At 32.4% G+C, this 13,419-nt stretch overlaps 1 protein-coding gene across 1 annotated transcript in view; it reads left to right on the top strand.

Annotated features, from left to right (window-relative positions):
- LOC127739143 (hemicentin-1-like) overlaps positions 1-13,419 on the top strand; it is a 56,176-nt gene that overhangs the window by 15,933 nt on the left and 26,824 nt on the right. Inside the window, exons 8-11 of the mRNA XM_052250739.1 lie at positions 3,755-4,054; positions 4,699-5,004; positions 5,775-6,074; positions 6,288-6,542. Coding sequence (XP_052106699.1) covers positions 3,755-4,054; positions 4,699-5,004; positions 5,775-6,074; positions 6,288-6,542 — 1,161 coding nt within the window. The remainder of the gene's footprint in view (positions 1-3,754; positions 4,055-4,698; positions 5,005-5,774; positions 6,075-6,287; positions 6,543-13,419) is intronic.

The raw sequence follows: 13,419 nt of genomic DNA, 5'->3' as shown, positions 1-13,419 counted from the left end.
AAACAGGATCAAAAGTAGACATTTTTGTCACATCCACAGTGATGAGGATCTCCAGTTTTTGTAAAGCCTATCGACCGCATCAAGGTCGCGGATCGTCTTGTAGTGGTTTTCCCTATTTTGTAAGATAATCTATAGGGAACAGCAAAGGGTTTTTCATAATTTGAATTCGGAGATTCTACGTTATTTTTCATCTAGTGGAACGCAATGTTAAAAAATAATCACACAAAGCTATATTTATTTTGTGATTTATTAACCTTAATACAATTTAAATTTAAATTTCAAAATTAAGAATCAAGCATGAAAAGCTACTTCTTTATCGTCATTGTCAGGACTATGTTTACTTGTCAATAAAATAGAAGAGATATAACTTTTCTGACAAGGACATAATTCTGTGGAACGAAGATTTTTGTTCAACACAAACACTATTCTCTACAACAAGTACAAATCCAATCCTGAGGAAAGTCTTTTTACATAAGACCAGCAAACATAACTGTGTTTGGACCATTACAACCTTTTTGCCAACCGTGATCATAGGGTCACCGTATTGGTGGCTTTATCAGATTTCATGTCAGCCATATGATTATTTGTATGCGGATTCTTAGAACGTGTTATTACAATTATGATTTGTTCGGTTAACGGCGAACAAAAGAACAGTCTTTGCTGATTGTAAGTCTAAAACGTAGCTTTTTTAAATAGTGGTGTCTGGACATATATTTGTCTGTTGTGTCGTACAACATTGATACAAGTTTTCTTGCAACCAAAATGAAGGTGTCAATATCTGCATTGCGAAATTGTGATAGGCCCGTCATATGACGACTTCAAAAGCTTAACGACAGATTTTTCCCAATGATAAAAAGAGCTGATGTGCTGTCAGAACATGATCTGCCGGTAGAGGTTTACGTGTAATGTATTTAAAGAACTACATGCACTCAGTTTATAAACTTGGTTGTATCTCCTGCCATCCTAACCACTACTGACAGAATCCATCAAGTGTTATTAGTGACCTGTGTTCAACATCCGAGGAATGCAATGAACATAGAGAACTAAACCATCAGTCTCTGAATATTTGATTGTCGTTCTCCTTCTGACATTACATTCCTTCAATTGTCGTTTTCATGAAGAGCATATGGAACGAGTCGTGTGTCTGCTTCCTCGGCTGGGGGTGTTGAACAAGCTCAGTTGTTTGATCGAAAGTAATTATTTTCACGAATTTTGGAAAAGTCCCTGTTAGATATAATGTTGGTACAACAGGCATGCATGGGATAACTTGGCACGATAAAATGTCTAATTAAATTCTCCCATAATGTAGACCAAATCGTGCTTATTCTATTTTGTTTTGTACAGTTGGGAATACTGCTTCCTTTATTTACCTGGTTGATCTTGTGTCCACCAGTGTTTAAGAACGACGTTCCGTTTCGGCTGTAAAATAGAGTATATGATATCATTTCTATCAGACACGACACAACAGGAAAACGTTTTTAAGTCCTCTATTGGAAATAAAAAATCTATCGATCTGGTACATTCAACAAGTGAATAAGAGCCATATTATGTCTGATAACAACCGTTGGTCATTGGTGAAATAATGGAGGATAAAAAATGTACATACCTTACGTTCAAGTTCATACCCAAGATCAGATTTGATACTTTTTTCTATCATAGCGAAAAGGTGATGATGTGTATCCAATTGGGACAAAAGCCTTTTTTTTCAATTTAAACATCGTCTCTGCATTTCATCTATGCTGGTGCACGACGAAGTATGAGCTCTGGGTGGATGTTTGCTTGAACTTTCTCTTCTGACGCAACTCAGAAGGATGCTGTCGAATATCAAATAGGTTAGCCATTGTCTCCTACTAATGACTGATTAAGTCTATGACTTGCTGTTCATCCCGTTTCATAGATGGAGGTAAACTTTCATCCTGTGTGTTATCATCAGAAGTTACTAAATCTTATCTCATTTTCTTTCCTGCACTAAAATGTCCTACTACATCATTACCTCAAAGATAAGAAAAAAAGCTCGAACTAGTCTATTGATTTCTTTTCAAGAAAAGGTACATGATGCGTATACTCCTGATTTAACGAGTAGATCTGCTCGAGCCCCATCCCGCATTGTTTTCTGATAGAAGCACTAAAGCATGATATTATGTGGAACACTCCAAAACTAAAGGTATGATTCTAGAATATTAGAAGCCTGGACCATTTTACCTACAGTGCAATGGTATACAGCAGTTGGTCAAAAGTCTGAACTGACGAATACTGCCGGCCGTTTTTCATACACATATCAACTCATCGTTTCATGTTAGTATACACAGTTGCCATATCGCTTGGTTTGGCATCGACGATAGATTACATCATACTTCACTGACAGATTTACAGTAATATAACTATTTCCTGTCCAAAAAGAATAATGTGATGATCAGGCGTTTCAAATTTGGAAATTCAACAAAATAGCTGGAAGTAAATATATTTTGTGCACTTCGATCGTACGAATATTTGAAACTATCCTCATTGCACAAGGATTTTTTGTACATGAAGATGTTTATTGTCGGCCTGAGGTTTGATCGAAAAATGTGATAAAGTTTAGTTTTCTAGTAAAAGTGTTATAATAGTTTTTATGGTTTTTGACCCTGTCAAGTGACACTTTTTCGATCGTTTTATAAAACAAGCTTTCTATATTTTGTCCTTCTGGTTAGTTCACGAGAGAAAGAAGAATTGCCTTCCCTCAACAGCTGGATATCATAACCGCTCTGCCGTAAATACTTGACAAACGTCACATCGTTGCAAGTTGATAGTGAGTCTACCCTTTTTAGAGGTAGCAGTAATCGTTAGTTTGAAAGGCCTACATGTCAATTGAGACATTACCTAAGAAAAGTTATTCCCGTAAAGATTATTATATAAAGGAGTCGCATTTATTCTGAATTTTCATTTAATGAATACCTATAGTGAAAATATTTATCAATTGTGTTTATGATACTTGTCAAATAAACTTTTACATAAAGGAATAATTTTAACATTTTAATATACAGATAAAGAAATGATCACGTAGAAAATGAATTCCGTCATTGGGATTGAATTAATGATTGCTGAAAAGGCTAAACATTTAAAATTATATATTAATTTGTAACAACATGCAAAAAATGCGATCTGAACTCAGAATAATTACTAGATATGATTTTGGTTAAAAAAAAACAATGTGAAAAGAAAATTGAAAAAAGGGGTCGTGTTTTGAAACAATGATGAAAACCAGACAATATTATTCATTCAAATTATTTAATTTACTTAAACATTTTATAAGCACAAATAAATGAATTGTATTAAACGAATTAGAAAGTACTTGTTAATAATTTACGTTGAAACACAAGTGGTAAATTTTCAGGTTAAAACTATTTTTCGACTGAATTTAATTTGTACAAAATATTGCACAGTACGATTTAATATATAGTAACACAACATGGAGTGGAGATATTTAACTATCCTTGTTTGTGGGGTAGGTGAATTAAAAGAATAAAACCGAATAGTCGTTTTTGAAAATGTCACCCGCCTTTATATATATAAAGTCTGTTACAATATAAAGTGATGAAATCAAGTATATTTCTTGTGCTTTATGCACCACAGAGAGATTGAAAATTACAACATAAAAGATTTCAAAATACCGTAGACACTATGATTGTCACTAGTACTTCTACAATTTATCTTGTTTATATCATAATATATATGAAGATATAAATATTATTTATAATAACTTATATCCTATCAGGTGTTCCTAGTGTGAGTCTTACACGGACATCTTTTACTGGTAATTATGGTGATACAATTACACTTGGTTGTACTGTATCCGCAAATCCTGCTGCTAGCTCTGTTTACTGGCAGAAAGTATCGGAAAGTACAACTTCCACTGTAGACATGTCTAACTCAAGATATACTGGATCATCGGTCAGTACACCATCCCTAACCATAAACAATCTCAATAGTAATGATGCTGGGAATTATATATGTCTAGCCGCCAATTCAGTTGGAACTGGTCAGAGTATACAAGGACCTTTAACGGTTATTGGAAGTGAGTATATATTCCAATACGAAATCACCATTTCAGTTCTAGTAAGCAATGTAAGCATTAGTTATGAAACTAAAAAGAATAGTTCAAAACCAAATAAACAGCCCATGAGTTTTCAAAAGATATAGTATTAGTTATTTCATACAACGAGGAAAAAATATTTTGTTTTAAAATGTGCTCGCCTATAACCCAGTCATTACACTAATGTGAGAAGTGGTAAGATTGGCAATGGCACAACTATATCTGAGTCCAAACAACGTAAATGTAAGCAGCTATATATGATTTTTATATCACCTTACGGCCGTCAATGGTAAACAAAAAACCAATATCGTATAGTCATCTATAAAAAGCCCGACACGACAAATAATTTATTATGACAAAATTCAAACCAACATACTGATTGTGCTTTAAAATCATAAAGTGTTAATATGAATAATACCATCATCTAATACTGATATTTGACTTAAACTGATTCTAAAATTTATATTTCCTCATAGATTGTAGTTGCTTCATCCGTTTGTTTCCTGTTTAATGTAAAAAATTCAGTTTTTACACCTTCTCCGATAATCTGTAGCCAGTGGCTCCCTCTTTTAAATTTCACCATACATTTTGCATCTCTATATTTTTTTCAATCTATTTTATTTTAGACGTCCCTGTAGTAACAGTACGTCAATCAACTTACTCATCAAACATTGGGAATACCATCACACTTGCGTCTGTAGTGTCAGCAAACCCTGCACACACTGCTGTTTACTGGACACGTCAGATCAACAATGGCAATACTGAAACTCTAAATCCTGCTTCCTCCTCAAAATATTCCGGATCAACTACACAGTCACCGTCACTGACTATAAATAATGCAGACATATCTGATGAAGGCAAATATATATGTCATGCAACTAATATTGTTGGCACAGGTCAAAGTTCAGAGACATTCTTAGATGTTATTGGAAGTAAGTATACAAAGGTGCTGGAGCATCAAATAATTGTATAAGATCAAAGAAGTAAGTTCTAAATGCTAGATTAAATGAGCAATACGACTTCTGCATCGGAATGACTGCATCTTTATGTGATTATTTTGATTTTACTACGCTATGAAAGTAAGTTAACATTAAGGATGTTCGCTACTCTGTTTTAAAATAACAAGCTTTTTAAAAGACTGTTATAAATTGTATATAAATAATAGAACTAAAAACGCAGAAAAAAAGAAGGGCCCGTGTACTTGTTTTCGAGATATAAGCCATTGAAAATTTTGCGGGAAATGATTCTCTCTAGAGTATTCATACACTTAACATTGCCATCTTTTTTCTTTCAAAAACTATGAAAAAATAACAAGGATTTTATAAGATCTTCAAATATGGCTTTTTAAACTATATGTGATAAAATTATGAAAAGAAAAGTAGGGGTTATCTGGCAAAATGTGCAATGGCAGTAGATGGATAAAACCAAAGGATTCCGAATATCTTACAAAAAGTCAAAATCAAGAGGAGCAAACGTCCTTAAAAACCAACTACAAGCAATATGTTTTCCATTTTTATATACCGATTTAATCATAACACGTCTATTCATTGTTCATAACAATATAACATTGATGAGCAATATTTCAATCACAATAATGTTTTGAGGTTTTAAATGTTATTATTCTTTTGATCGGATTGCAATTTCAAGAAGTAATGATGATGTAATTCGACAGTACAACTATGTGATATGTTCTTATAAATAGATATCCCAAATGTAACAGCGTCAATACTTGTCTCCTCCGTCCAAGTGGGAAGTCCTGTGACAATTAGATGTATCGTGATATCAACACCAGCAGCTACTCAGATATTATGGCAGAGAAATGTAAATAATGCCGACACAACTATGGATTTAAGTAGTATCAGATACAGTGGAGGAACGACATTTAACCCGTCTCTTACTATCATCAGTGTACAATCAGGTGATCAAGGACAGTATTTTTGTCAAGCTTCCAACAGCGAGGGAACAGGAACTAGTAATACTGTCTATCTAACTGTTACTGGAGGTAAATGTTATAATCATCTTTTGATAAAATGATTGCAAAAGTACTTTTCTGTATTCAGAAGGAGACAAAAACACAATCATTGAAATAGTACTTTTCTGTATTCAGAGAAAAAAACATATTTAAGTTTTATATGATTATGCAGCTATTTCTTATATTAATAGCCTCTAGTGCCTAACTTCTTGGTATATACAGTTTTAAATGTTTATTTTTTAGATGCACCTACATCAATTGCTATAAGTCCCAGTCCAATATCTGTAAATGAAGACCAGACTATAACAGCTTACTGTACAGTTCAGGGCAGTCCAACAATAACATACATCTGGTTTAAGGGCAATTCCACTACACAGTTTTCCGATGGTTATATACTTCAGATACCTTCCTCAAAACGGACGGATGCTGGAACATACAAATGTAGGGCTTCGAACACCTATGGTAATGCTAACGCAACTGTTTCAGTGGAAGTTAAATGTAAATATATTTTGATTATTTTTTTTTATAATGAATTTCTTTTTATTTGTAAATGAACATAATAGTAAGTTATACACATTTTATGCACAATATAATATATAGACAGAAGATATACAACATATTCTAAATTAGTAGACACAGGTAAAATAGTTTAATACATTGTAGAATATGTAGACAGAGGCTGCTTGGACAAAGAATAAATATTTTTAATTTATACAACATATGGTGTCTGTTGTTTATCTTTGTTTTTATGATAATAAAGGGGTCCAGGGGTTCCAGCAGTTCTCTGCCCTACTCAGACTTTTATTATTATAAAATATATTTTTTTCTATTAATAAGTTTTCTTTTAAATAATGTTTTAGTGCTATCATATTATTTTGTTCTAATGATAATTTGCTTCTATAAAAATAGAATTTTGTTAACAGAATTATTAAGTTTCTTATATCATTTTTATCGGTTTTCGTTAGAATGCCAAATAAAACCAAACCTATATTTAAAGTTAGTTCTATTTCTATCTTCTCGAATATCCAGGAGTTAAGGTCCTCCCATAATTTTGATATATACGGACAAGTCCAGAATATATGTTCTTTTGTTTCGACCTCTCCACACCCAAAACTACATTTATTTGTATCTTTCACTTTTATTTTAAAGAGAAGTTCATTCGTGGCTTAAATTTGATGTATTATTCTGTATTGAAACCCCTGCAGTTTAGAATTCTTAGTAATATAAAAGGGCAATATATAGATATTTTTCCAATTGTAGTTTGTATTTAGAAGTATAGACCATTTTTGTTCACTCTGTTGAAGATTTGACTTTTTACTATTTAAAATATTATACATATCTTTAGAACCTCTCGGGGATTTAAAAAATATTTTAATAACTGAGGGCAAAACTGGACAATTTTTCCTCACTAAGTCACTGGGACATATATTATATTCTTTTAAATACTTTTTTATTGCAGAAATTAAGCCTTGATATGTAAGGAAACTAGTTTTGATATTGTATACATTTTTAAAGTTATCAAACGTCATGAAATTTCCACATTCATCTAACAAATCATTAATCAGCCAAATCCCTTTTTTAGTCCATTCTTTATATAAAACTGATTGATTACAAATCTTTATCTCATCATTATTCCATATATTGCATGTGTTAATTTGAGATTTATCTTGAATATTTTGAAGATCATTCCAAGCATCAAATACTTCTTTCCAAAATAGATTTTCAGCTTTTTATATGGGCCCAGAAATTGCATTTCCAAAAAATTCAAATTTTCTGAAAAGAGGAATAGTTTTACAAGTTTTGAATTATTTTTATTAATTCTTCTTATCCAGGTTAATTTTAAACCTTTTATGTAGTTTTCAATTTTTATCATTTTGAGACCTCCTGAACAGTGTGGTTTGGATAGAGTTTCTCTTTTAACTTTATCTGGTTTGTTATCCCAGATAAAGGAGAATATTTTGTCAGCAAAATATTTAAGTTTTGTACTATTTGCACTAGGTATGGATAGGAATAAATGGTTTAATTTTGATATTATAAGTGTTTTTATCAATGTTATTTTTCCAATTGGGGAGAGAATTTAGTTTGTCCAAGTTTTTATAGTATTTTCGATTTTTTCTCATCCTGGGGTCATAGTTTAAATTTTCAATTTCATTAAGGTTAACGGAGAAATTTATCCCATGAAGTGTAAATCTGCTGGAACCCCATTCCAATCCCCACTTAACACACATAGTTTCTTGGCTAAACTTTTTCTTCCCAATCCAAACAATCTTCGTCTTGTCTAAATTTAAATTAAGGCCTGATAAATCTGCATATTTATCTAGAGTACGGAGAGATGCATCCAAAGATTCTGGTGATCCATCAAGTATAAGAGAAGTATCATCTACATATTGTGAGATGAGATACTCTGAGTCATCTTTAGTAATTCCTTTAATTTGGTCATTATTTCGTATAAGTATACCAAGTATCTCTGCACACAGTACAAATATATATGATGACAGGGTATCCCCTTGTCGACAGCCTAACTGAATCGAAACGAATTCTGAGAGATGGCAATTTTGAGTTACTGCAGATTGAATTTTAGTATAAAAAGTAACGATCCAATGTTTAATAGATGGTCCAAAATTGAAGAAGTCCAATACGCTTTTAATAAAACTCCAAGAAATTGAGTCAAACGCCTTTTCAAAATCAATAAGGAAGAGAATACCAGGTATGTCATTTTCTTCTGTATACAATAAAATATCATCAATTAATCTAGTATTTTTACCAATATATCTTCCAGGAATAAACCCTGTTTGATCATTATTTATTAAAAGTGACAAGATAGACTTCAATCGCTCTGCAATACAGCTAGACCCAAGTTTATATATTGTCTTTAAAAGACTTATAGGTCGCCAGTTTTTCATATATTGTCTTGGTTTATCCCCCTTTGGTATACAAGTATGTATTCCCTTTTTTTGAGATACTGACATTTCACCCATATTATAGCCATAGTTGATTGACCGAAGAACAAATTTGCCCAAATCTATCCAAAAGAATTTAAAGAACTCACTGGTATATCCGACCGATCCTGGACTTTTGTTATTTTTCCTTCTTTTAATGGCTGCTGGTAATTCTGAATAAGAAATTTCCCCCTCAAGGGTATCTCTTATTTCATTTGTTAACTAAGGGACATCTAAATATGGAATTTCCTTATTGAGATCAACATTTTCTATTGTATCTTTTTTTGAATATAAGTCCTTATAGAAATTTTTGGCTTCCATTAAAATCTGTTGTTGTTTGTTTATACAAAGACCTTCATTATTGACTATTCTTGGAATTGTTTTATTAACAAAATTCTTAGTTTCTAAATTGAGGAAATATTTGGAGGATCTTTCTCCTTCTTCTACCCGTTGCATTTTTGAACGTACATAATGACCACGCATTTTTTCTTGTCTTAAAATTTGTAATTCAGTTTTTTTTTTTTGGTTGAGATTTTCTAGAGTTTCTGTGGTTTGTATATTTTCTTCCAATTTTTGAATTTCATTTACCAGAGCATCTTCCAATTTATTTTTTTCTTTCTTTTTATAGGATGCAAAGGAAATTGTTTTACCCCTAATTTCGGTCATTAATGTTTCCAAGCACAGTTGATCATTTATTGTGAATTGAATATCTAAGCAATCCACCTGATCTAGTGTATCTCTATTGTATACTAAAGTTGCATATTGATCCTTAACTTGTTTTATTTTTGCTTTGACGGTTTCAATATATGCTATATCATACAGTAAACTATCCTCTACTAGTCCTTATCAATCAAACGGTAACATTCCAGCGTGTGAGAATATTACACTATAAAAATATGTTTATATACATGTATACAAGGTAAGGTGATTACAGATATGGAACTAATTTAATAATTTATTTCTGAATTTATTTTTCATTGATTCATTTTTAAATAGTTATATAACAGAGATTTTCCATATATGTTTGATTATATTAGTAATAGTATCCATCGCTCATTTGCAGTATTATTAACAAAAGCTAGCACAAAAAGCACGTAGAAGCACATGTAAGAACATACATATACTTACACTCATAGTAGTATTCTAAAATGTATTAGAATAGAGTAAATACATCAGAAAATAGGAAAAATGTACAAATCTATATGTAGGACTCTAACGTGCGATTGTACTCTAAAGTGCGATGGCCACGCTAAAGTGCGATGTTATACGCTAAAGTGCGATGGTGTCAAACGCTAAAGTGCGATGGTATGACACGCTAAAGTGCGATGGTATAGCATGCTAAAGTGCGATGGTGTAACAGGAATGGGGTTCAGGCAATGGTTTTCGTTTGTTTCTGTGTTCCTATTATTGTAGTTTTTCGTTTATTATTATGTTTATTAATCAAGCCGTTGTCTTTATCTTCTTATTTGTTTTACACTGGACATTGTGTGGCCCTATATATATATATATAATATATAGATTGCTATGCGGCGTAGGCTAAGGCTCCACGTTAAAGGCCGTAGTTATTAGTTGCATATATCAACGACATTTGGTCTTGGGTATATATGTGTCTCATTTTTTTATTCAAAGTACGATAGTTTTCAAAAAAGTGTAATGGGTACATTGCAGTTGCTAGTATATACGTTCAAGTTAAAATACTATGCGGTGAAAGCCAATGCTCCGCGTTAAAGGCCATGCGGTAACCTATTGTTGCTTACAATAATGACATTTAGTCTATCTGGTCGTTAGGTTACTGTCTAGTTGACGTATATCCATATCTTTAACAGAAATAACGAACCATATTGTAAAAAAAATGTTTTGTAGAATGATTCCATTAGAAAGTAAAAAGAAGACTTTATTTCACGCAAGTTCATAACATCTGATTACAAACATAGAAGAAGCTGCGTAATTAAAATTGGACGAATTTAATTCCTCAACATCCAAGTGAGCCATCTCCAGAATCTCCTTTTCCTCTTATGTTAACTTATATTTTGTAACCTTAACTTGAATAGTAGAAATACTAAAATTATTTCAGAATAAATGATCAAATGATCATGCGTATGATCGTCCTGTATATGCATGTGACATTTGCAACTGTACGTTCAACAAGCAACAATAAGTTTATGTTACTTTATCAATTAATTTTACCGAACTACTGAAAAATATTCATTTTTGTTGATTTCCATTGTTGTCGGGAAAACGCACTTTAGCGTATTGAGCCATCGGACTTTAGCGTGTTCCATTTAATAACACAGACTATCGTACTTTAGCGTATCAAACCATCGCACTTTAGCGTAGACCATCGCACTTTAGCGTGACCATCGCGATTTAGCGTCCCCATCGCACTTTAGAGTATATAGCTTTATATGTATATTGCTGGGGACAAAAAGCAGATACATGTATATGAATTATATAATAGTCGATACACTTGTATGTGACGGAGTACAGGAAGGTTCTGTACAAGTTAGCAACAACGGAATTCCTTGCGAACTTGCCACTGATCTCTTAAACTATTGCGTGTTTCAAGGATCACAGTGACTCCTGAATGGCGAATCCGTGTTTTGAGTTTTTCTTCTGACCTAATCTTATACTTATAGCCAATTTTGGCAAGTTCATTCCGGGCTTCCTTCATGCAAGGAGGCAAATCATCAACCATGCGGATATTCTTTCCAGCTAAATTTGACCCATGCGATAATAAAAATTGTTTATCAGCATAATGCATGAATCCTATTATGATAGGGTTTTGGCGTTTTCTTTCTTCTGTATTCTGCCTAGCCGGTATTCTAGGAGCATTTGCCAATGGAAAACTATCTGCTTTAGGTTTATCTTTTTTTAAGTAATTTATCATAAGGTTATCAAGAACGGCCTAGATGTTTTCATCACTCTTTTCTGGCATGCCATACACTAAAACATTATATTTACGGTCATGTTTTTCAAGCAGTAACTGCTGTTCTTGTAAATTAGTCAATTTTGTTTCAAAACTCTGTCTCATTGACTCCAACTGTTCTACCTCTAGAGATTGCACATTTAGTTCCATAGCTTCAACCCCTCTTTTTAACTCATCGTGATCTTGTCGTAATTCTTTTATTTCTTGACCTGTTTTTGAAACCTCTAACTTTACTTGTGTCACATCCTGTTTTACCGCCTGTACTAGACTTGAAAAATTATGTTCGATTGTATCTAATTTCTCACAAAATTTATTTACTTTTGTGTCTACTCCCAAAATTAGAGTTTTCAAATCTTCTAATGTTGTATTTGAAAGGTTTGTCATGATGATACAAGTATTTCGTGAGTCAATTTCAATGTTACCTTTTCGGATGAAATGTTCATGTACACGTATGATGTAAACATGTAAAGACAGGTAAACATAATATGAAACGATCTCACAATATAACGATTAAAAGTGCATATAAATGTCTATAAACTGAGCAAAACCTTTAAACCATTGTTTGTTTTGATTTTTGCAACCTTTATAGCCTTTTCAATTACATTTAAATGGGTATTTTGTTGATTTTCCTTAGCTTCCAAAAATTTCATGGAGGCTGCCATTACAGGGGAGGTAAATCCTGTTATGATTATTAATTAATGGCAGAAACTCCTCATAAACGAAACAAATTTAAAAAATCATCAAAGATAACATGTTTTTTATTTGGTATGACAAACGCGCGCTTTGTCTACAAAAGACTCACTAAAATAAAAACAATTTGATTGCAAATTAAATAATAAGTTGAAGAGCACTAAACACAAAAAAGATCCGAACTGTTGTGCCAAATACGGCTAACCTTGGAGGATGAAAGTTATTGTTTAGAATGAATTAAATTTTATTAAAAATTACTTCAAAGAAATAAAGAGATCTTTGATATTTCATGTCAACAGAAAATCACTGACTTACTGATATCTTCGGGAACGAGTCCTTCACTAGTGTCTGATTCGACCTTGTGGTTGTAAACATTTTCAAAGATATCAGACTTATTAGTTGCTACGCCAGACACACATTTTGGCTACGAAAGCTTGTGACTCTCGTGTTGCACTCGAATCAAAACAGTTGGAGGTACGAATAAAATACGAATTTGAAGGGCATAAAATAAACCAAAAGATTCCGAGATGTGCAGAATACGGGCAATCAATTTATGCCTAGGGAAAAAACCCCAGTGCCTAGAACTATTTAATATTTCATGAACGATTAATTTACAGAAAATGAACACAGCATTGTATTTTATTACCCTGTGACTGTAAATACTTATCAAACATACTTTTCTTTTGATTTGGTAGGTGAGACGTACATTCGTTTACAAAAGACATCAGTTGCACACAATTTAAAAAGTTTGAAGTCAAAACACAAAAAGCAAAAAAACAAAAAACAAAAAACAAAAAACAATCAGGTAAATCATTATATT

This window comes from Mytilus californianus, unplaced genomic scaffold, assembly GCF_021869535.1.
Source record: "Mytilus californianus isolate M0D057914Y unplaced genomic scaffold, xbMytCali1.0.p SCAF_1, whole genome shotgun sequence".
In the NCBI taxonomy this organism is placed as follows: domain Eukaryota; kingdom Metazoa; phylum Mollusca; class Bivalvia; order Mytilida; family Mytilidae; genus Mytilus; species Mytilus californianus.
This window is presented reverse-complemented; position numbering and strand designations above follow the sequence as displayed.